The 26,057-nt window shown below is 39.1% G+C and overlaps 1 protein-coding gene across 1 annotated transcript; it reads left to right on the top strand.

Annotated features, from left to right (window-relative positions):
* The first annotated feature begins 1,064 nt into the window (after positions 1–1,064).
* On the top strand, positions 1,065–23,574 carry LOC127419232 (sodium- and chloride-dependent creatine transporter 1-like). The gene is made up of 14 exons (XM_051660476.1): positions 1,065–1,485; positions 3,629–3,883; positions 9,040–9,171; positions 9,386–9,659; positions 11,509–11,641; positions 12,458–12,592; positions 12,702–12,805; positions 13,480–13,604; positions 16,199–16,311; positions 16,698–16,838; positions 16,989–17,091; positions 19,561–19,661; positions 21,061–21,231; positions 21,905–23,574. The coding sequence occupies exons 1-14, from the start codon at positions 1,461–1,463 to the stop codon at positions 22,034–22,036; spliced, it is 1,944 nt and encodes a 647-aa protein (XP_051516436.1). The 5' UTR covers positions 1,065–1,460; the 3' UTR covers positions 22,037–23,574.
* Positions 23,575–26,057: the final 2,483 nt, after the last annotated feature.

Below are 26,057 nucleotides of genomic sequence, written 5' to 3'. Positions count from 1 at the left end.
GGGGGGTAAAATGTGTGTAACTGTCATGAAAATTGTCACAATGTAAAAAAATCTTAATGGCCCTAAAAATCAGCTTAATTTTATGTATGCAAAATATAATTTCTTATTTGTTTCTTTTGATTTTGGAGTAAAATAGGACCTGCATGTTTTCTTGACAGGTTTTAGCAGTTGGAGTGATTATGGTGCACATTTTGAAACTCATGAATTTGTACGGATGCAAAAACTTTTGCATAATTTGACATCATTAATGAAACTGTCTGTTGTATGAGTGCTAATTTTAACTTTGCCAGAGAGAAGAAAAATGAGAAAAGGTGGTTTAAACCGACTGACTGTAGTTATTCTACATGTTTCTCTTGTGCTGCTGCGGCTGAAAATAAGCCCTTTCTGTTCTTATTGCAAAACATCCTATAATACCCCCTGGATCTTGAGGCTTAATACAAAGTCTATGGAAGTTTTGGGTCCCTACTGAGGGTTTACAACAAGTGTTTAACTATGCTTGTTTTTATTATATGTTGTATATATATCGTTTCTTTTTCTGCCTTCCTGGCCAGGGCAAAACACTTTCTCATCCTCTACCATATTTCCATTTTTAACTACCCTTCTATCCCTGTAGACACACATCACAAATCCACATTAAAAACACATTTATTCTTCGTCTTTCACGCTGTAACCTAATCAGCCTATATACTGTCCTCAATCTGAAGTGATCCTGTTTGCTGTAAAGTTCACTCTTAATGCATTGCTATATATTGCTATCAGACTAACAGCTGACCAATGCAATTTACAAAGTCCAAACCCCGAGTTAAACACCCTCATTTAATCAAGACATGTTAATATGTGAATAATGTATCGCATTGTTTCTAAGCGAGTCGTGTCAATTGCGCTGTACAGCAGTATCTCCGCGTCTGTCGTCGTGTTGCATTGTGACAAAAGAACGCTCATTCGTAAACCAATCACAGATGAGCGCACATTCTTCAGCCAATCAGAGAGCCGCGTCGAGCGCGATAACTGGGGCGCTGCAATCTCGCGCTGACGCTTTGACGTTTTTGACGCTTTAACATCCATCGAGTAAGGCGCAACATTCCACCTGCTCTTCTCATAGATTTCTCTTCCAATCTGGCGGATTTCTTAAGACTTACTATCATTTTCGTTTAGCCTACATCCATGCGATTCTTCAGGCTTACCTTTAAGTGCTTTGTCGACTGCTTTTGAGACGCTTTTATTTCTCCGGCTGTTTGCGGCGCACTTCAGTCATTATAATTCGGAGCTCAACCCAGTCGACCTTTTGCTGAAGATCAGTTTTATATAATTAAACAGAGAGCAACCACACGGAAAAATACTGAACAACACGAGAAAAAACAAACAAACAAACAACAACAACAAAAAAACAAAACAAAAAAAACAAACAAAAAAAAAAAACACACCAATAAACGTTGTTTGTGAATTCACGGGCGCGCGGCATGTCAGCAGAAGAGCATCTCCCCAGTAAGAATGACTTGATTTATATGTCTGTGTGTTTGTTTACATATTTAAATGATAAGAATAATGACATGTGAATGCATCTTTACAGACGTTGGCATGTAATTAACTTATACGTTGATATTAAAATAAATTTGAATAGTTAATTTCTGCATGAAAACCCCATAAGTTCAGGAGTCTGATCTAGATCTGGTCGTATTAGGGTACCAAACCGCATCTTCATCTATTTACCTGTTCCAAGTCACTGTCCTTCTCTCTCCTTCTTACACACACTCTCACATAAACTCTCCTTCAATCCGCTCCAATCTGGATCCAACTGCATCTGTGACATGCATAAAGAATAAAGAGTGCCACTGATGTCATAGGAACACAACAATCAATCAAACCTGTGGATTTCCATTCAGTTGAGTCTGTGTGTGTGTGTAACAAATGTGCTTACATTTGTTTGATTTGTAGAAGAATTTAGTGTGTGTGTGTGTATATATATATATATATATATATATATATATATATATATATATATATATATATATATATACTTTATATACTGTATATATACTATATATACATACACACACACAAAACCTTATGCTAAAATGCTTTAAATTATTGTTTTTCTCACATCATTCTACACTCCATACCCCAAGTCTTTTTGGGTATGATGCAACAAGCTTTGCACACCTGGATTTGGGGATTTTATGCTGTTCTTCTTGGAAGATCCTCTCAAGCTCTGTCAGGTTTATAGGGACCGTCAGTTGACAGTCATTTTCATGTCTCTCAAGAGATGTTCGATTGGGTTCAAGCCACTCTTGCGTTGTCTTGGTTGTGTGCTTAGGGTCATTGTCCTTTTGGAAGGTGAACCTTCAGCCCTGTCTGAGGTCCAGAGTGCTCTGGCCCAGGTTTTCATTAAGGATATCTCTGTATTTTGCTGCGTTCAGCTTTCCTTCAACCCTGACCAGTCCCCGAGTCCCTGCCGCTGAAAAACACCCCCACAGCATGATGCTACCACCGCCATGCTTCACCGTTGGGATGGTATTGCGCAGGTGATGAGCGGTGCCTGGTTTCCTCCAGACATGACGCTTTGAATTGAGGCCAAACAGTTCAATCTTCGTTTCATCAGACCAGAGAATCTTATTTCTCACAGTCTGAGAGTCCTTTAGTTGCTTTCATGTGTCTTGCACTGAGGAGAGGCTTCCTTCTGGCCAATCTGCCATAAAGCCCAGATCGGTGGAGTGTTGCAGTGATGGTTGTCCTTCTGCAAGTTTCTCCCATCTCCACACATGATCTCTGGAACTCAACTAGAGTGACCATCGAGTTCTTGGTCACCTCTCTTACCAAAGCCCTTCTCCCCATATTTGGCTGGGTGGTCAGCTTTAGGAAGAGTCCAGGTTGTTCCAAACTTCTTCCATTTAAGAATTGTGGAGGCCACAGTGCTGTTGGGAACCTTCAATGCAGCCGAAATTTGTTTGTAGCCTTCCCAGATCTGTGCCTCGACACAATCCTGTCTCTGAGATCTGCAGGCAGTTCCTTTGAACTCATGGCTTGGTTTTTGCTCTGATATGCATTTTCAGCTGTGAGACCTTATATAGACAGGTGAGTGCCTTTCCAAATCATGTCAAATCAATTTAATTTGCCACAGGTGTACTCCAATCAAAGTGTAGAAACATCTCAAAGACGAATCAGAGAAATTGGATGCACCTGAGCTAAATTTCAAGTGCCATAGCAAAGGGTCTGAATACTTATGTCAATGTGTTTAAGTTTTTTCTTTTTATACATTTGCAAAGTTAATAAAAATCTGGTTTTTGCTTTGTCATTATGGGGTATGGAGTGTAGATTGATGTGAAAAAAATAAAATAATTTAAAGCATTTTAGCATAAAGCTGCAACATAACAAAATGTGAAAAAAATGAACGGGTCTGGATACTTAATGAATGCACTGTATATATATATATATATATATACATATACACACACACACACACAGATTTTTCAGTGTGGTCTCTGTCTGCAGTCTGAAATGAAAACAGACTGAACAGGGGAATAGTGTAGCAGTGTATAGTGTCAGATCTGAAAAGTTTATCATCATAAGAGATAAAATTACTGAAATTTACACTTCAGATCTGTAATAAAATTTCCTATCTCTGTCTCAGATGATGGAGGCACATGTCAGGATGAATCTCGGGAGAAAGCAGAAGTCGCCCAACCTCTGGTGTCAGACACAGACGTGGGTGAGCTGAGTGTTTGCACAGGTCTGGTGGATGCAGGCGACCATACTGCAGAACTGGGCCATTCAGATAGACAGACATGGAGCAGACAGATGGATTTTATCATGTCCTGTGTGGGATTTGCTGTTGGCCTTGGAAATGTCTGGAGATTTCCTTACCTCTGTTATAAGAATGGAGGAGGTGAGGTATACAGTATACAGAAACACACTCTCAATCATATCTATCCATATAGATTCATATATATCCACACAAATCCTTGGTAACACTGTACAATAAGGTTCCATTCGTTAACATTAGTTAATGCATTAGGTATAATGAATCAACAATAAACAATATACTGTATGTTTTACAACATTTATGAATCTTTATTAATGTTAGTTTATAAAAATACAGTTGTTCATTGTTAGTTCATGTTAGTTCAAAATGCATTATCTAATGAAAAAAAAATACAACTTTTGATTTTAACAATGTTTTAGTGTTCAAATTAACATCAACCAAGATTAATAAATACTGTGAAAGTTTTGTTGATTGTTAGTTCATGTTAACAAATGTAGTTAACTAATGTTTGAAAATAGAACCTTATTGTAAAGTGTCACCAAATCCTCTCTATACTCCATTATTGGTTAATTAGTGGCAATAACTGATTATCTAAACCAGGGGTATGTGTACCCAGGGGCTATTTAAACAAGTACCAGGGAGTACTGGGTGCTTAGGGTCATTGTCCTGTTGGAAGGTGAACCTTCAGCCCTGTCTGAGGTCCAGATTGCTCTGGACCAGGTTTTCATTAAGGATATCTCTGTATTTTGCTGCGTTCAGCTTTCCTTCAAACCTGACCAGTCCCCGAGTCCCTGCCGCTGAAAAACACCCCCACAGCATGATGCTACCAGCTACTGGGAAAGATTGAATTTTTCCTTTGGTAGACCTATAAAACATAAGTTATGACCTAATGTATTTAAAGGTTAAAAGGATTCTAAACAATTAATCTTGTGATATTTGTAATTTATGGCTAAACACATTCAGTTACTTTTTAGGGTAAGAAAACAAATTATGTGTAGGTCTTTTAATTTTGTTTGAATGAAACTCTTCTTTATTCGTCTCATTCACACTTCTCCACAGCAATACAATGCTCTTTCCTGTTTTCGTCCCATTTTTACTGAGCCAAGAAAAAACAATATCAGACTAAATACAGTTCTGTATTTCTCAATCACTTTAGTTTGAGAGGAAGCTACTTTGTGAGTCTTTTCTCACCCCCAGTATGGATAATTTTCGTTGTTTAAAAATCAACCATTGTAATAATGGCCATTTTATATAATATTATTTAATATAAAACACAATTATAGTATACAGTATAATGAGTTATAAGGAAACAATTTCTGGTCTGGTCTTGATGAAAGGATACTTTCTGATGGCATTTTGGGGGATTAATAAGACAAAAAGATTTGGAAGCATTGTTCTATCATACGCACTCCTAAACTAAAAGACCAAAACATCTTGTATGGAATAAAGTATCTGCCGATAAAGTTAAGTTACAAGGTCAGAGTGCTGAAAAAATAAGCGTGGGCCAGACAGGCAGAAAGAAAGAGGTAGGACAATGGCTGGCCAATGTTCATGGTCTGAGTTTATCAAAGGTTGAAGAAGTGACATTCTGTTCTTTGTTCTCTGTATTCTTCATCCTATCCCTCTATTGTATTAATCATGTGCACAGCTCTTCTGATGCATGTAGGAGGTGATGTACGCTACTTAAAGTTATCTCCTTTTTTGTGTGCTTCTCCTCCACTTTCTGTTTTTCTTGCCTGATGATGCAGGTCAGTAAGTCTCCAGAACAATGTCGGTTGTGTCTGGATGACACTAAACCATTGGGGTTTTTATCTGTCTGTGAATAACATGATAAGGGAGGCCTGATCTGTCCCACTCATTTATTTGCACTCTCTTGAACCTGAATAGTGCTTTTGTGGTGGGACATACACAAAAAATAGCCTTCAATTTTATGAGATTTATTTATTTGCATGTCAGGATCAAAGTATTTAAAGGAATAGTTCACCCAAAAAATAAATAAATAAATAAATATGTCATAATTTACTCACTGTCATGTTGTTGAAAACCTGTATGACTTTCATTTTCTGTGGAACAAAAAATTAAAAGTTTAGCGGAATCTTAGACCCTGTTTCCTGGTGTTAAGATGTGATTTCAAGGTGAGGGTGTCTGATTTCATGACTACATACATCACTCACTATGTCAGTGTGTCACTGCATGATAATAAACCATAATGAAAAGTCATTAAAGACAAAAAAGTGCAAAAACAAAACGGCATGCTGTTTCTCCCAGATGTAGCTGAAATTCAATTTAAGCACAAACACAACATTTCAAGGAGAATAGGCCATTATTTTATTGGATTTCCTGTATTAACCTGAGCTTCAAATGTGTGTGTTTTTCCTCTGTCACTGCATGCTGATATCAGCTTTTTAAAATGTTCTGATCGGACGGTTATTTCATTTTAAAGCCGCACATAACCAGCAAAGTTGAAACTTGTTTTTAGCACAGCAGTTAATTGACAGGTGTGGGGTGGGGCTTCACCGTTGTCTGGGATGCATTCAGGAAGGATTGTATTTCATACCTCAAACGCGATGTGGTCACGTGTTTTTGACTACCTCCATATGTGGTTTTACAGATCTAATCACAAAACATTTTGGAACCCTCTTAGACCTGTATTTAGCACTGACCACTTGTGATTGGATCACCCGAAACACATCTTAATACCGGGTGTAAATGGGGTCTCTTTTCATGCAATAAAAATGAATGGGGTAAATCTGTTAAGCTCCAAAAAATGACAAAAATCACCATACAATTACCGTAAAAGTTGTTAATTCAAATCTTGTTGGAAAAAAAACAGTGCGTTGAGGGGAAAAAAAGACTTAAATGTCAATTTTTATGATACTTTAATGGTGATTGTTTTGTCATTTTTGGAGTATGTATGAAAAAGAGCAGCTCTCAGATTCTGCAAATCTTCTCCTTTTCAAGTCAATTCAAGTGAGCTTTATTGTCATTCCTCTATATGTAGAGACATACAAGGGAATGAAATGTCGTGCCTCGCAGGAACACGGTGCTACATATATAGACATTACACATAGACCTATCTAGCTTATATACTATACATAAACTTTACATATACTTTCAACATATACTTTACAGACAATTAACACACATAGTGCAACAGTACAGAAAACAGTGCAAAGAAAACATTCAGGGCAAACAGTAGAGGACATTAAGGGCATGAGGACGTTAATACTTAGTATACACAGGAAATGTATATAGGTGTAAACATAAGTGTTTCCCTGGTGAGCCTGGGTAGCAGCGAAGATGTTAAAGTGACCAGTGTGTATAAAACTGAGAGAGAGAGAAGAGAACACCCTCACAGTATTGCAAATAAGAATTGTAAACAGTTCTTAAAGGAACAGACCTTGTAGAATAGCAGCAAGAGGTTACGTGTCTATTTAGGTGAGGGGGATGGGTGTTGAGATGTTTCTGATTCAGGAGGTGGCAGGGGGGTCAGAGGGGCAAGGGGCGATTGGTGTTTAGGGCTCTCACTGCCTGGGGGAAGAAGCTATTGTGCAGTCTGGTAGAGTGGGCTCGGATGCTCCGGTACCGTCTTCCTGATGGTAGGAGCTGGAAGAGACTGTGGGAGGGATGGGTGGTGTCCTTCACAATACTGGTGGCTTTGCTAGAGCACCGTGCAAGGAAAATGTCCATGATAGAGGGGAGAGGGACACTGATGATCTTTTCGGCTGTATTTACTGTTTGCTGTAGTGTTTTGTGGTCTGCGGTGCTGCAGTTCCCGTACCAGACAGTGATGCAGTTGGTCAACACACTCTCAGTGGTGCCCCTGTAGAATGTGGTGAGGATGGGTGGAGGGAGACTCGTTCTTTTCAGCCGGCGCAGGAAGTGGAGGAGCTGCTGGGCCCTCTTGGATACTGATATTGTGTTAGTGGTCCAGGTGAGATCCTGTGTGATGTGCACCCCCAGGAATTTAGTGCTGCTGACTCTCTTCATGGTCGCAGTGGGAGGTGGTCAACAGAGTTTCTCCTGAAGTCCATCACAACCTCCTTTGTCTTCCCCACATGGAGGGACAGGTTGTTAGCACCACACCATTCAAATAGTTGTGCCACTTCCTCTCTGTTGAGTGTTTCATCATTGTTGCTGATAAGGCCTACCACAGTTGTGTCATCCACAAACTTGATGATGTGATTTGAGCTGAACTTGGCAGTGCAGTCATGTGTCAACAGTGTGAAGAGCAGTGGACTGAGCACACAGTCTTGGGGGACACCTGTGCTCAGTGTGGTAGTGCTGAAGGTGTTGCGGCCGACCCAGACTGACTGAGGTCTTTTTGTTAAAAAATCCAGGATCCAATTACAGAGGGAGGTGTTGAGGCCCAGCAAGTTCAGCTTATTGATGAGCTGTTGTGGGATTATTGTATTGAATGACGAGCTGAAGTCAATAAACAGCATTCTTACATATGAGTCTTTGTGTTCTAGGTGATTCAGGGCCAGGTGGAAGGAGGAGAATATTGCATCATCCGTAGAGCGGTTTGGATGGTTTGCAAACTGGAATGGGTCGAGAGTGTTAGGGAGACTGGACCTAATGTCATGCATGACTAACCTCTCAAAGCACTTCATCATGATTGGTGTCAGTGCAATGGGGCGGTAGTCATTTAGGCAGGTCACAGATGACTTCTTCGGAACCGGTATGATGGTGGTGGACTTGAGACACGTGGGGACGACTGCCTGGATCAGTGAGGTGTTAAAGATGTCTGTTAGGACATCAGTCAGCTGTTCAGCACAATCTCTCAGTACATGGCCAGGTATGTTGTCAGGACCCGCAGCCTTGCATGGGTTAATCCTAGGTAGTTTTTTCCTCACGTCGGCTGCACGTCAGTTGCTTTCTTTGTGTTCCACATAAGAAAGAAAATCATATAGAGTTTGGAGTGACTTTATCTCGGTAACCCCCTATTATTGGACACTTTTAGTTGAGCAATTAAATAGCCATGGGAAACAAATACATCTGCAAATACAATGGCATCTGGTAACCTAACAATTTTGCTTTATGTGATACTATCTCCACGCCAGCAAGTGTCAGTATAAAATTTTAAGACTACTGTTGTATCTGCCAGCAAAACATAAACAAAATTACTTTTTAGAGATTACAAAGAAGTAGCCACAATGGGGAAGACAATGTAATGTATATGTTTGCCTACATGTGAATGTGTATCAGTGAAAGTAGAAGAGAGAGTAGTTTCCTGTTACGTATTGTATGTTTTATCATTCCGCATTTGTGTCTTTCAGGTGTGTTTCTGATCCCCTATGTTCTAATGGTGTTTTTCGGGGGTGTTCCAGTTTTTTTCCTTGAGATTGCACTGGGTCAGTTCATGAAACAAGGTGGGGTCGCAACATGGAACATTGCCCCTCTTTTTAAAGGTGGAGTATTACTAACATCCAGATTTGTCCTAACATAGCTTAACCCTCTCTAACAGCCACAGATAAAACAAACAAATCCCTTGTCCTGACAGCAGTTATGTTAAATTATTAATGGCACATAGCTTTGATCTGTCTGGCTTTTAATACTGTCCAATATGAGGCTCTCTGGCCTTTGTGTCTCATCATAATTCTTCATCATTTTTCTTTCATCCAGGGCTTGGCCTGGCATCAATGGTGATCGTGTTCTTCTGCAACACGTACTACATCATGGTTCTGGTCTGGGGCCTGTACTTTCTAGTTCACTCTTTCACTTCCCCTCTACCTTGGGCCACTTGTGGGCATGAATGGAACACGGTCAACTGTACCACCAACTTCAGCCGGGTGTGCTTCAATCATTCTCTGTCCACTTCCCTTCTAAACGTCTCCTTTCTGAATGCCAGCTGCCTGGAGCCCTTTGGTTTGCAGTCATCTGTCATGGAATTCTGGGAGTAAGTGTCTTTAAATCTAATTATGCTATATAGGATGATTTCTGGATGAATGTGGTCTGATCTTCATTTAAGATCTTCTTCGCAGTGGGGCCTGGGTATCTCAATGAGTATTGACGCTGACTACCACCCCTGGAGTCACGAGTTCGAATCCAGGGCATGCTGAGTGACTCCAGCCAGGTCTCCTAAGCAACCAAATTGGCCCGGTTGCTTGGGAGGGTAGAGTCACATGGGGTAATCTCCTCATGGTCGCGATTAGTGGTTCTCGCTCTCAATGGGGCATGTGGTAAGTTGTGCATTGATAATAGCATGAGCCTCCACATGCTGTGAGTCTCCGCAGTGTCATGCACAGCGAGCCACGTGAAAAAATGCGCGGATTGACTGTCTCAGAAACGGAGGCAACTGAGACTTGTCCTCGGCCACCCAGAATGAGGTGAGTAACCGCGCCACCACAAGGACCTACTAAGTAGTGGGAATTGGGCATTCCAAATTGGGGAGAAAGGGGATAAAAAAAATTATGTTTCTGGCTAACCGATTAAGTAAAGATTTTGACATCTCTTATACATATAGATCAGGCGGGGTTTATTTGGGGCCGTAGCTCTTCTGATAATATTAGGCGTTTCATCAGTATCATGTGGTCAGTTGCGAATGATCAGACTCCGGTAGCTGCCATCTCACTTGACGCCGAAAAGGCATTTGATATGGTAGAATGGGATTATCTTTTTAAGAAACTATGACATTTAACATTGCTGTATCTTTCTTAAACAAGTCCTTTTAAAGGGATAGTTCACCCAAAAAATGAGAATTCTCTCATCATTTACTCACCCTCATGCCATCCCAGATGTGTATGACTTTCTTTCTTCTGCTGAACACAAATTAAGATTTTTAGAAGAATATTTCAGCTCTGTAGGCCCATACAATGCAATTGAATGGGGATCAGACTTTGTAGCTCCAAAAATCACATAAAGGAAACATAGAAGTAGTCCATAAGACTCCAGTGGTTAAATCCACATCTTCAGAAGCAATATATGTGTGGATGAGAAACAGATAACATTTTTTTTATCCTTTTTTTACTCTAAATCTTCACTTTCACTTTTACATCTGAACATCACCTGTGGTGCCTGTTTTTGTTTCACTTTCACATCTGAAAGTGAAGGTTAAAGTTGAGATCTATAATAAAAAAAAGGACTTAAATATTGATCTGCTTCTCACCCACACCTATTATATCGCTTCTGAAGATATGGATTTGAACGTTGGAGTAATATGAATTACTTCTATGTTTCCTTTATGTAAATTTTGGAGCTACAAAGGTCTGATCACAATTCACTTGCATTGTATGGACCTACAGAGCTGAGATATTTTTCTAAAAATCTTTTTTTGTGTTCTGGTGAAGAAAGAAAGTCATACACATCTTGGATGGCATGAAGGTGAGTAAATGATGAGAGAATTTGTCCCTTTAACAACACTAAAGGGGCCATGAAATAAGGAATTACATTTTCCTTGATCTTTTAATTGTACTATAAAAGCATACTGTAAGTTTCAGACCTCAAAACTTCCTTATCACTGCAAAAAGAGCATTTGTTGAATCCAAGCGGCCATAGCAGAGAGCCAATCATAACAGTGGGCATTTACTGTCAAGCCTTAAAGGAGAAGCAGCTACAAAACCAAGCATTTCTGAGAGAGGGTCAGAATGCAGGTGGAAAATGATCATGTTTTACAAATATATGACTGTTTTTTGTTCAAAAAACTTTATGAATATTATAAATGAACCTCAAAGAACATATTAAAATAATTAAAAAGGTATGTCCTGACCCCTTTTATAATCATGCTATGGTGAAACTTTCCTTATAAGGCGTAAAGTGCTACGTCTGTCTAGTGGTTTGGATGAACTGGGTGACATCAGTGGTCACATGGTCTTGTGCCTTCTTGCTACGTGGGTGATCGTCTACTTCTGCATCTGGAAGGGTGTTAAGTCCGCTGGCAAGGTATGAATATGTGTGTGTTTGTGTTTATCCCATAAAATCCACCATTATAATTACCTGTAACATCAGTCTTTTTAGGATTAAAGTAACATCACATCCCACCCTTCCTTACTCTTATGTATTGTACACTCTCCCACATATGCAGAACCATTTTGAATGTTGGTTTGTTGTCCCAGAGTGTTATGAAAATTAGAAAATAGATCAAGGGCCAAAGCTGCCCGTAAGATGATTATTAGCTCTCTCTCTGTGTGTGTATGTGTGTGTATGTGTGTGTGTGTGTGTGTGTGTGTGTGTGTGAGTGTGTAAGTGTTGTTGTAAGTGTGTGTTTCTCTTGTTTAAAGCTAAAGTGCATCATTTTTGATGAATTACCCCGTTATCTACAATGAGACAGCTATAAGTATGCAATTAGAAGGATAATTTCCCTGAAAAGTGTAACACTGTGGCTCTGTTTAAGTATATCGACCAGCCACATACAGCAACATCAGCTTAACCAATGGGCTGAGTTTGGGGTGGGGCTATCTGTTTGTCATGGAAACCTGTTTGAAAACAGATAATTATTTTTGCATTCCATTTAGTGAAATTACACACTTTAGCTTTAAAGGAAAACATTTATTTTGCTAAAATCTTAGAGAAAAAAAGATTAGTACTATGATGTAGGTTAAAAGACTATAAGAACAATCAAATGTTTTATTGCAGATATTGACACATCTGAATGATAGATCTGAGGTATTTCAAACAGGATTACTCTTTTTAGGAATAATAAGTAATTTAGGTACAGTGTGAGAGATAATGTGTAATGTAAGGTGTCTGTGTGTCTAGGTTGTATATTTCACAGCTCTGTTCCCATACCTGGTCCTGGTGGTCTTGTTTGTTCATGGTGTCTCATTGCCTGGAGCTAAAAACGGCATTATTTACTATCTGAAACCAGACTGGAGCAAACTCTCAGAGGCACAGGTCAGAGTGTGTCTATGTGTGTTCAGTTTTTATTTATGTGTCGAAAGCAATAACAGAGACGTGTGACATGATTATATGATTATTGTTGTCATGGCAACGATGATGGCAGGTTTGGATCGACGCTGCCACACAGATCTTCTTTTCTTACGCTATTGGTCTGGGGGCCTTGACGGCCCTTGGGAGCTACAACCGCTTCAATAACAACTGTTACCAGTAAGTAGAATGTCACCCACACAATTTCAAATTTGTGAATTAGAGAAGATTTCCAAGTTTGTGCAAAACCTGATGATATATGTTATTCAGCATGATTTGAGAATGTAAAAAGAAGAGCATCTTGTGTGCTTTAATGGAAGCAAGGAAATATTACCTTCTACACAAAGACGTTATGTTCTACATACAGTATGTAGAATGTGACACATTTTCTTATTTAATAAGGGACTTAAAAATAGGGCAGAATTTTAAACATTTCTTATTCATTATACATTTAAAATTCAACTTAAAATCCCGAAAACCTTTGTTTATTTCCAGGTTTCAATTTTCATATTTAGAATCCTAGATTTTAAATGTGGTCTTAGACTTTTGGACCCTACTGTATATGTAGAATAGTTTTGTATAAAGTATAGTTTATTGTGCCTCTGACTATATATAAATACAGTACTGAAACAATGGCCTTCTTGCCAAAAAATGTTTTAGTGTTTTTTTCTTCTCTCTATAGCTTTATAACCCTGCTGCATCCCTGTGGTACGTTAGTGCGTGTATGTTTGCATGCATGTGCTCACATCAGAGATAGGGGTTGAATGAGTTCAGTACCCATCCAGTTAAACCCTGTGCATTGAGTGTTTTCTTACACACTAATCCCACAATGATTTCTCTCTCTCTCACTGCAGGGATGCATTTATTCTGGCTCTTATAAACAGCGGCACAAGCTTTTTTGCAGGGTTTGTTGTTTTCTCAGTTCTGGGTTTCATGGCGGCTGAACAGGGTGTTGACATCAATAATGTGGCAGAAAGTGGTGAGACACCTTTTTTCTCCTCAACACGCTCTCTGCTCCTTCATATTCTCCTAAATTGCACTAATATAGTAGCACAATAGCACTAAAACGTACTACCATGGTTTTTTGAACATAGTATATGGCAATGCCATGTTATTACCATGATATTATAGTAGAGTATTATAGTCCAATGAAATATTTTAAAGTACCTTGGATGACCATGTAAATATCATGGTACATGAATAGCCATTCAGTATGGTATCTATTAAGTACTATTATCATCTGATGTGCTTTTTTGTAAAAAAAAATATATATATTTTTTATCTCTCACTATACTACATCTCTCCTACATATTATGTTGTTTATCACACATATCATGACTGTTCCAAGGTGAAATGTCCACTGTTTGTTGCTAAAAGTGAGTTAAATGTTCTCCCAAACAAATGAGGTTTTTATAGTGTAAGTAAAAAACCCCTACACCTCCCTACACTTAACCGTGTACTTAAAAATTACCGATAGTGTCATAAAAAGCAAATATGAAATGAAAAATGCAATTGTTGAAGCAACCACATCATTTGTGGTGCTTTTATGACACTTTTGGCTTACATGCCGACTTGTGTGCTCCTCAGGACTCGGTCCTTTGCATCGCAAGTGCACCATCTGTTGAGCTACTGCAATTTGCAATGTGATTGTATTTGAACAAGCTCATGAATGTACAGGTGCATCTCAATAAATTAGAATGTCGTGGAAAAGTTCATTTATTTCAGTAATTCAACTCAAATTGTGAAACTCGTGTATTAAATAAATTCAATGCACACAGACTGAAGTAGTTTAAGTCTTTGGTTCTTTTAATTGTGATGATTTTGGCTCACATTTAACAAAAACCCACCAATTCACTATCTCAACAAATTAGAATACATCATAAGTCCAATAAAAAAAAAACATTTTTAGTGAATTGTTGGCCTTCTGGAAAGTATGTTCATTTACTGTATATGTACTCAATACTTGGTAGGGGCTCCTTTTGCTTTAATTACTGCCTCAATTCGGCGTGGCATGGAGATGATCAGTTTGTGGCACTGCCGAGGTGGTATGGAAGCCCAGGTTTCTTTGACAGTGGACTTCAGCTCATCTGCATTTTTTGGTCTCTCGTTTCTCATTTTCCTCTTGACAATACCCCATAGATTCTCTATGGGGTTCAGGTCTGGTGAGTTTGCTGGCCAGTCAAGCACACCAACACCATTGGTGTCATTTAACCAACTTTTGGTGCTTTTGGCAGTGTGGGCAGGTGCCAAATCCTGCTGGAAAATGAAATCAGCATCTTTAAAAAGCTGGTCAGCAGAAGGAAGCATGAAGTGCTCCAAAATGTCTTGGTAAACGGGTGCAGTGACTTTGGTTTTCAAAAAACACAATGGACCAACACCAGCAGATGACATTGCACCCCAAATCATCACAGACTGTGGAAACTTAACACTGGACTTCAAGCAACTTGGGCTATGAGCTTCTCCACCCTTCCTCCAGACTCTAGGACCTTGGTTTCCAAATGAAATACAAAACTTGCTCTCATCTGAAAAGAGGACTTTGGACCACTGGGCAACAGTCCAGTTCTTCTTCTCCTTAGCCCAGGTAAGACGCCTCTGACGTTGTCTGTGGTTCAGGAGTGGCTTAACAAGAGGAATACGACAACTGTAGCCAAATTCCTTGACATGTCTGTGTGTGGTGGCTCTTGATGCCTTGACCCCAGCCTCAGTCCATTCCTTGTGAAGTTCACCCAAATTCTTGAATCGATTTTGCTTGACAGTCCTCATAAGGCTGCGGTTCTCTTGGTTGGTTGTGCATCTTTTTCTTCCACACTTTTTCCTTCCACTCAACTTCCTGTTAACATGCTTGGATACAGCACTCTGTGAACAGCCAGCTTCTTTGGCAATGAATGTTTGTGGCTTACCCTCCTTGTGAAGGGTGTCAATGATTGTCTTCTGGACAACTGTCAGATCAGCAGTCTTCCCCATGATTGTGTAGCCTAGTGAACCAAACTGAGAGACCATTTTGAAGGCTCAGGAAAGCTTTGCAGGTGTTTTGAGTTGATAGCTGATTGGCATGTCACCATATTCTAATTTTTTGAAATAGTGAATTGGTGGGTTTTTGTTAAATGTGAGCCAAAATCATCACAATTAAAAGAACCAAAGACTTCACTACTTCAGTCTGTGTGCATTGAATTTATTTAATACACAAGTTTCACAATTTGAGTTTAATTACTGAAATAAATGAACTTTTCCACGACATTCTAATTTATTAAGATGCACCTGTAGTTGGTTATGTAACGCAAACATTACAAATGTATCAACTTACAAGTAATGCACTATAGTAAAAGTGTTCAGATTTCAAAAAATAGATTATGAATTGATAATCTGCCCTTTTACTCGTGATTTGTGTGAAAGGGGAAAAAAGCATCATTGTTTTAGTGCTTCCTGTGTTCATTGCACCATGAAACTGCCGCAGTACATAATCTGACCCACGTAACAATCATTTTGCAAAAATGTAGGTAAAGTTACATGATTCTATGAGACCAGGTTGACAGAAAAGTATATTTAGTTGTGTTGTCTCTTGTCCTCTCTCAGGTCCTGGTTTAGCATTTATTGCCTATCCAAAAGCAGTGTCACTAATGCCGTTAGCCCCGCTGTGGGCGGAACTTTTCTTCTTAATGCTTCTGGTGCTGGGATTGGACAGTCAGGTGAGGCCCCACCCATCTAGTTTTAAAAATTTCACTACAACTTTCAAAAAGACAGTGGCTAAACTGTTACATTTTTTTGACAGTATATTAAAATTTTATACACAATGTTCTATAAGAGTTATTTAATCTTTCAAACTCAAATCTTATCTGGATCACATCTACAACAGAGCCTCTGAGTTAATGTAGTTCTTTGATAACAAGAAGCCTGACAGTGATAAGCATGTGTCCCCCACCAATGTCTTGGTTAGCATATTTGCTTCTTTTTAAGCACAATAAGTTGCTTTTGGGATATTACTTAGAACATGCATTATGTTCATGTAGGAAGGAAAAGAAAGACTGGGAGAAGATTTGTTTTTCTGATGTCTCTCTGCCTCTCTCTCTCTCAGTTTGTGGGTGTTGAAGGCTTTATCACAGGAATCATGGACATGCTGCCCCCAAAATCATTCCTTGGCTCTCTGCGTCGTGAAGTTGTTGTTGCAATATGCTGTTTCACCTGTTTCACTGTTGATCTTTCCATGGTAACAGAGGTATGCTAGAAGAGAACTGTACATGCTAAAGAGATATCAGTTAAATCATATGGTTTAATACAGTTCATCTCATCATATTCTGTTTCCTGGTTGTCTCTGTCTCATTGGATATTTTTGGATAACTCTCTCTCCCTCTTCCTCTCTCTGTAGGGAGGGATGTATGTTTTTCAGTTGTTTGATTATTACTCGGCCAGTGGGATTACTCTCCTTTGGCAAGCCTTCTGGGAGTGTGTGGTAGTGGCCTGGGTGTATGGTAAAAATTTGTAGTCATGCATACACAGGGACTGTCATTATGCCAAGTAGGATGTGTTCCTGGATCAACATTCCTGTCAAGCAAATGTAGTCCTAAACATATTCAAAACCCAGTGTTTCTCAACTGGTTTTGGTTCAGGACTCAGATATTTCTTTGGCCTTAAAGTGGTGGTGACCCAACCCTAGTCTCGTGTAGTCAGACCTTAAACTAACTGGCAAAAAGTATTTTTTTTGCCCACTTAGACAGAAAGAGACGTCTGACTGTCATGTAAAGCGATCTATCACAGTCCATATTGTTCCTACGTGCAGTTTAGGAGCCGGGTTATCTGATATATATTATATCACAATAATAGATTAGCATGAGTAAAAAATTACTGTGGAAAGTTTTGCTCATGGATATGTAGTTTACTTGCTTCGAACTGCCTCAAGCAAAACTTCAGGCAAACTTTGGCAAATCTAGTGATAATGTCATACAGGGGCGTAGAAACGATCTGCAAACTGGAGGGGACACATTCTAAATCTCTTCAGCCTCTCTTCACAATATGATAGTTTTAAAGAATTGTTGAGAATATTTGATAAGAATATGTGGTTATTTTTTAGAATATGTTTTATGTTTTTAAGAATATGTGATATAAATTAAAAGAAAAGCATATCAACTGACCTTTTAAGAAACATTAGAATTTTTTATGATAGAACTTTGATAATTAGAACTAAAATGTAGCAACCATGTAGGAATGAAAAGGTTCAATTTAATGGTGTAGAATTTAGTTATTTCTAAAAGTGAGGGTGACATGGCCCCCGAGTTATAATGGTTGCTGTGCCCCTGATTTCATCCTTAAAAGTGTTTGACCCAAAAGCTTTTATCTAGAGGTCTGCATGGAACTGGTGTTTATATCCCGCACCCGAACACTCCCGCTGAATTTTACTCCATGTTCACCTGCTCATTGCCCACAGTGATTTTCTTCCTGACCGTTCCCATTCCCGCAACCCTGCATTTGTTTTCCACCAGTGCTTGAAGTGGGTGGGTATTCACCGGTACGCAGTTCCTGCACTTCTCTAATTTAGTCTACAGAGTACCGGCAGTTTTTTTTTTTTTTTGCATACCACCACTTCTCAGAGACTCCAGGTACGATGTAATGTCTTTATTTAATGTAAGTCAGCGATTTGATGAGACTCGCCAATCACTTTTATCTGACCTTCCAAATATCCGAACTCTTAAAACTCAGCGGTGAGTTTAACAACACTGTGCAGCATGTGCAATAGCCTAGTGTTCGTCAAGCGATTCGTGGTCCAGTTCCGGAGCAAGTGTGTTAAAGCTGGTCTGGGCATAGTTCAATTACACTCTTCTCCAAAACATGAACGAGCAACTTTTAGGTGAGCACATTTTATTGCATCTTATTCACTCAAATGTATTTATGCAAATTGTTTAGCTGCTGGGTGCAGCCAAAACTACAGACTCCCAAAAAAAAAATATCAAAGCTGTTACAGAAATGATGTCAGCTTATATGCACAACCCAAAACCCACAAGCCCAGAATCTGAACGAAATCTCAGTACATTAAGCCACGATAAGCGTTTTCTTTATAACAGTTTTCTACGCTGGGAAAATGCTTAAAGTGCAACTTTGCGCATTGCGTTCAGATTCTGGGCTCATCTGCCTGCCTGTATATCGTATGCATCATCAATAAGGTGCATACTGAATTTGGTATTCAAATATCACTGTTTTAGTACTTTGAGCCACGTTAAGTGTTTTTGCATTAAGCATTATAGAATGTCCCAGATTATGTGAAGTGTCACTGAACCTGCCTATGCATATATCTGACAGTGTTTCATTCTACATACAGATGTGTGTCAGCGTTCACAATCTTGAACATCATCAAATCAGTTTCTGTACCGTTTCTAATGATTATGATCTGCACAAATATCATATGTGCTGTGTGCACATTTATTTTATGTAAAATATTACGTTTTTTTGTTTATTTGTTTTTTGCATTCATTAATTGATCAAATAAAAATTAGATTCATGTCGGATTTTTTAGGCTATTTTCTGACCACCTGCTCCCATCCACATCTCATGGAAGTACTGTCCGCTCCTGCCTTCAACTCACCGCGGGTCCTGTGGGAGTTCCATGGGAATGCAGACCTCTACTTGTATCAACTCAGTACCTTGTAAACACGACTTTGTTTTCAGGTGGACGTTTTAAAAAAACCTATGTGCCCTTACTCTCTGAGGTAGCATAAAGCCAGCCTATTAGATTAGAGCTAACTAAATCGAGAAAGTGCATTGAAGTTTTGTGTACAATATGCATCAGATCCGCTTGCTTAATAACAATGTTACTCCAGGACCGACAAGAATGTTGATCAAAGAACATGTTCTTGGGTAAATCACTGTAAGCATGCATTCACACAGATAAAGACTTTCTGTTTTCTCAACAACTCCTCACTCTTATTCTCTCACTTTCTTTCTTTCAGGTGCTGATCGTTTCATGGATGATGTGGCCTGTATGATTGGCTATCGTCCACTGCCTTATATGAAGTGGTGCTGGTCTTACATCACACCAGTAGTGTGTTTGGTGAGTTGTTCATGAGATAATCTATTAAAGGAATATTCAGCATTCAATAAGAGTTAAGCTCAGGCATTTTTGGCATAATGTTGATTACCCAATCTAGTCTCATAGAATGAACGTTACTATAACCTCATTTTTGCAAACTGACTTTTACGTGCTGAATTCTGTGTTTCGTCGAAGTTTCCTGGCGAAATGAACAACAGAGGCGCTACAAAAACTGTGTGTTTTATTCACTTTCACACAAATCACGAGTGCAACGGCTGATTAGGACTCTATAACACTTTTTTTCACACTATTACATACACACCGCTATGTTATGATATCGAAACACTTTTACTGTAACGCATCATTTGAAAAACGGTAAATTTTAATGCTTGTATTATAGACTCACCTACATTTACACAATTATACCAATGTGATTAGCTTTCACGGTAGCTCACCTCATAAAGCATAGGACTTTGGACTCTGAAGTACGCGGGAGGGAAGTTGGAGACCAGTCAAGCACACAAGCTGACGTGAGACGAGAGTGTCATTTTGTTTTTAGACAATATCAATTTACGTTTGGGTGTTGGTTTAGGGTAAGGATGTCTGTTTTGTGTCTACCTTTCATTTGAATTTTGCTAAAACGTACATTTTACTCATTAAAACGCGATCTAATATTCACCTTTAAATCCTTGTCTGATTACGTCCACCATTTCACTCGCTTTTGCCGCCCCCCTACTGGACATTTCACTGGGAAACTGCAGCCAAATGTGTAATAAGGCACATCATTTCCTTTAGCAAATATTTTGCCATGGTCAGGCGATGTTCATGAGACCAGGCTGTGATTACCACAGATTTTTTTTTTTTTGACTTGTCCCTCCTTTTCTTAAAAAAGCAAAAGCAAAAATCTGGGTTCCAGTGAGGCACTTACATGGAAGTGAATGGGGCCAATCCGTAAACGTTAAAATATTCACTGTTTCAACAAAATAGCCACAAAATGTAAACAATAAGTGTGTTAACATGACTTTAGTGTGATTACTAACCTTTTCTGTGTACAGTTGTATCCAATTTTACAACTCATTGCCATGACGACGTAACACCATAAACCTTAAAACCCAAAAATTACTGGGAAAATGACGAACGGAATATTCCTTTAAACGCATTTACATAAAAGTACTGTGGCAATACCATGTAACAGTGATGGTATCAGATCTTCTACTATGGTACTTTGATGTATGCCATGATACTCAATGATGACTAAAATCATGTTCCATGGTATCTATGGTATTCTAAGATACTTTCCATAGTGCAAAACAACTAAAATCCATGGCAGTACCATGATACTTTTGGCACTTTTTTTGCTAGTGAGGTGTTTCAGTTTTACGAGTTAATGTATTGACTTGGGATTTGTGTTTTCTCACAGGGTGTTTTCTTGTTTCATGTGATCAACTACAAGCGCTTAGTGTATAATGGTGTATATGTGTACCCGTGGTGGGGTGAGGTGCTGGGCTGGTTTCTTGCTCTCTCATCCATGCTTTGCATTCCTCTCACCGTCCTCTACAAACTGCTGCACTGCAAAGGCTCTCTCATTGAGGTATGATTGCAACTGTGTCTCTGAGAAGGAGTTTTCACTACATGGCTGTGTGAATCAGTATTGGTTGAAGCTGTTTTGAAAGTGCTTGCCAAGCTACAGTACAAGCCACTCGTAATTTAAAGTAGTTTAACTTCACTAAAGCTATTTAACTACTTTATTTCAAGTGCCATACTTATCTGGCACAGAAACAAAGAGCATCTCAGTTAGGGTGACAGCATCATGCTTACAGATACATTTATACTAAATACATAATAAAGCACCCTAATTAATATCAAACTGAATAACAGTGTTTAACCAAATATTTATTTTGGTTCAAAAAAGAAGGCATGAAATTGAGAACTAATGGGACCACTGTAATGCATTGAAATGAACTGTCTAAATGATCCAATTTTTACTGTCCAAAACTTATTCTAGGACAGCATGCTTGATTATTGCATCAAGTGTGACAAACAAAAACTGTGATGTAGCTTTGTGTCACTGTTTGTTGTAAAAAAAAAAAAAAAAATAGCTGAGCTGCCATCATGCTACTACAAAATATAGTTAGTGACAATGCTGTTTCTTGTTTCTCCCCACCACTAGTATGAACTTCGGCTCTGTTGTTCGGTATAGTGTGTGTGTGAGTGTGCTTGTATTAACATACAGTATTAGTGACTATCTGTTTCTTTCTGTTCAGCGTTGGCAGCATTTGACCACACCCATCTGGGGGCGACATCACCTGGAGTTCCTCCCACAGGAGAATGAAGCCAGACTTCTATCAAAGCCAGAAGAGAATAAAAGCACACTGTTATATGAAAGTGTCATTTAATACCCCTGCAAACAGATCACTGTCCAATGTGAAACAGAGCATGAACTCTGCCTTTTCAAACAGCACTGCCCTGCACTTTAAAGGGATAGTTTACCCAGAAATGAAAATTCTTTCACCATTTACTCATTCTCATACAATAGGTTTTTGTGAGACACAACCCCAAAGTTTTGATGTTCACATGTGCATGAACGAAGCTAAAAAATTAAATTACTGAAAACTTACTTTAATTTCAGGTTGTTTCTCACCAAAACCAACATTTTATAAGTTCAGAAGACTTGGAATATGACGCATGAGACACATGGACTACTTTCATGGGTCCTGTTTTTAAACTTTAAAGTGTGTACCTATGAACTGCTATAGTACTGAAAAGACAGACCAGAATTTGCATTAAAAAATATATATTTTTGTGTTCCGCATAAGAAAGAAAGGCATAGACATTTGGAACGACATGTAAATGATGACAGAAATTATTTTCTTTTGGGTGAACTTTTCCTTTAAAGTGAAAAATCACACACAGAGCAGAATTGTGTTCCTAACAGAGAAAATAACTCTATTACGTGCAAGAGAATCATTTAACTCAAATCCATACTACACCCCAGAGCACTATAGCCTGTATGCTATACACAGTGTAATACCACTAAAGCACTTAACCTCAATCTGTCTGACCCACCAGAGCCTGTGCATATCAGCTATCATGAAGTAATAATGCTGATTTTGTCCCAGCTCTCTTTCAATGTAATTATATTTCCGAAGATGGCCTAAGGCGCACACGATACTCATGCACCAAGTGTGCCGATGTTGTTCAGTATTATGTGTTTGTGTTTGTTGTGCACAGCATAAGCACTGGATTTTACAACAGTGTTGTGGAGCAGAGATTGGACCAATTAATAAAAATGATATTATGCATGCACATTTTCTAATATCTAAAATATTTAAGCTCCCTCCCCAATACAAAATATAGAAATATAAAAAAAGTGATTAATAGGAACATGCACATTGGCTGATAATCTGATGAACAACAAACATTTAAAATAAAATGAATGTTTTTATTTTAAAGGTTATTTTGCATTACACACTAAACATAGCTGAGTCTATTAAATAATGTGACTGTTCTGTTGATTATATCAGTTGTACTGTAAGTCTCAAATTTAACCCACCTGACATCCAGAAATCTTTTGGGTGTCATCGACCTCTGCAAAATTTCAAAACATCTAGAAGCAAGGTGGTAACTTAACATTCTGTCTTTTATTCTCTCATATGTGCTTTCAAAGACACTTAAACTAGACATTTTACAAAAAATAACTAAACCCATTTATAAACATTTTCTTCAGATCGATTCGCAGTGTTAGGCCAATCTGCATTAATTGAGCAGGTATTATAGACTCACCTACATTTACACAATTATGATTAGCATGAAAGGTATACTTCACTCAAAAATGAAAATTCTCTCATAATATACTCACCCTCATGCCATCCCAGATGTGTGACCTTCTGTCTTCTGCAAAACACAAATTAAAATATTTAAAAGAATATTTCAGCTCTGTAGGTCCATACAATGCAAGCAAATGGTGATGAGAACTTTGAAGCTCCAAAAACCACATAAAAGCAGCATAAAAGTAATCCATACGACTCCAGTGATTAAATCCATGTCTTCTGTAGTGATATGATTGCTGTGGGTGAGAAATAAATAAATATTTAAGTTTTTTTTTTTTTTACAAAAAAAATCTACTTTCAAGCAGCCCTCCTATGGACGTTCCTATGCAAGTTCTTCGTCTGTTTTATGCCGATTCTCATTCTTCGTGCATATCGACACCTACTGGACTGTTGTGCAAATATGATTTATTTATTTGTTTCCTTTGCTTTCTACCTCCTTTTTTTCTCCTCCCTTCCCAGTAGGTGGTGATATGTAAGAAGAATGTGAATCGGCAAAAGCAGAAGAACAACTTGGTCCTCTCGTGAATGCGCATAGGAGGGCTGGTGAAAGTGGAGTTTTATAGTAAATAAGGACATGATCTGTTTCTCACCCACACCTATTATATCGCTTCTAAAGATACGGATTTAACCACTGGAGTTGTATTGATTACTTTCACGCTGCCTTTATATAGCCTACTTTTTGGAGATTCAAAGTTCTGGCCACATTCACTGGCATTGTATGGACCAACAGAGCTGAAACAGAGTTCAGCAAATGAAAGAAAGTCATACACATCTGGGGTGATATGAGGGTGAGTAAATAATGTGAGAATTTTTATTTTTAGGTGAACTATCCCTTTAAATTATTTTGAAATGTTAAAAACATGAACTTTGGAATAGTGTGTTCAGAATGTGTTTCTGTATTTGTCTTATTGAGCATGATACAGTTTACTAAAACTGAAGGACCTGATAACAATGTCTCAGCATGTGTTGTAACAAATCAGTGTGTTGTTATCACTGAAGCCTCTTCAGGGTCATCATCTCTACTCCCCCCTCCTTCTTGCACAGCTGCCGCTTCACCACCTTCATTCTTTTTATTTATTTGCTCAATGTGATGTCACATGTTCTCTCAGAATGTTGTAGTGTCTTTGCAAGACGTATGTAATTACAAATAAAAAAATTGGGGGTAATAGTTTAACAATCGGTCATTGCATCAATGTAACTGATGTAACATTTTTGTGATTGAACTGTCTCAGAGAAGTGTAATGGGACTCTTCTACAAGCCTACTGAAGCACAACATGTGACTGTTAACACCACAGAGCATGTTAAACAGTTAACCATGTTAAATTCCTCATGCTGTAATGCTGTGAATGTGCACACAATTTGCCACAAATATTACACATAGGTAGGCCAACACAACCACATACAGTACAAGAAAGATGAATGCTTATAAATATACAGCACAATAATACAGATCTATTAGCTATGATACAGTATATGGGCAATTATCTAACAGAGAAAATCAATATTTCCTGCAAAGACAACAAATGAGACTGATTTAACATATTCATGCCATATTTCCTGTTATATTTGAATGAAATGCAACTGTCTCTTTACGCATGTCTTTTTCACAGCAATGGTAATGTGCCATTTATTATACCCTACTGTTATATTTACTATATCCATCCTGACTGTATTTTCTATGCACTCTTTATTGAATACATTTATGTCATTTGCACTGTAATGGTGTCAGGAGTGCTAGCAGGAAAGAGGACCCAAACACAGGGATGAGTGAAAATAAATATATTTATTAAACAACAGAAATCAAACAGGCAAACACAAAACTCACAGGGGAGAAAAAACAACCTAAACATAAACCAGAATAAAAATAAGGAACAGGAACAAGAACAGACAAAACAATTTGACAAACACAAGAGGAAGGCACAATACAGATGAAGACACACGAGAGACAGGTGCAGACAATCAAGGACTAAACGAGGCGGCGTGGCAAGAGAAAACAAGCGGGCTTGGTCAGAAGAGCGCATGGCAGATAAAAAGAGCCATGCGCTCAAACACAAATCAACACATTAACAGATAACAAGGAGAGGGCTGTCTGACCAAGGTCGTGACAGACTGGTAGCTGGTGTCTGATGGGTGTTAGACACTGGACTGAGCAAAGGGCTGGTAGATGGCTGCTAGGGACTGGACAGGATAGTCGATGTTCACAGGGGACTGAACAAGCTCGAAGGTCACCGGGGGCTGGACAGGATTGTTGACGGTCACTGGGGACTGGACAGGCTCGATGACCACGGGGAACTGGACAGGCTGTGCGGCGACCGCCGTGGCCGGGAGCGCTGGCAGCGACTGGGGAACGGCCCCCGTGGTCCGGAGCGCTGGCAGCGACTGGGGAATGACCTCCGTGGCCCGGAGCGCTGGCAGCGACTGGGGAACGGCCTCCGTGGCCCGGAGCGCTGGCAGTGACTGGGGAACGGCCTCCGTGGCCCGGAGCGCTGGCAGCGACTGGGGAACGGCCTCCATGGTCCGGAGCGCTGGCAGCGACTGGGGCTCAGGTGCCTTACTTGGCTTCCTTCTCCTCCAGACGATTGGAAG

Source organism: Myxocyprinus asiaticus, chromosome 28, assembly GCF_019703515.2.
Source record: "Myxocyprinus asiaticus isolate MX2 ecotype Aquarium Trade chromosome 28, UBuf_Myxa_2, whole genome shotgun sequence".
Lineage (NCBI taxonomy): Eukaryota > Metazoa > Chordata > Actinopteri > Cypriniformes > Catostomidae > Myxocyprinus > Myxocyprinus asiaticus.
This window is presented reverse-complemented; position numbering and strand designations above follow the sequence as displayed.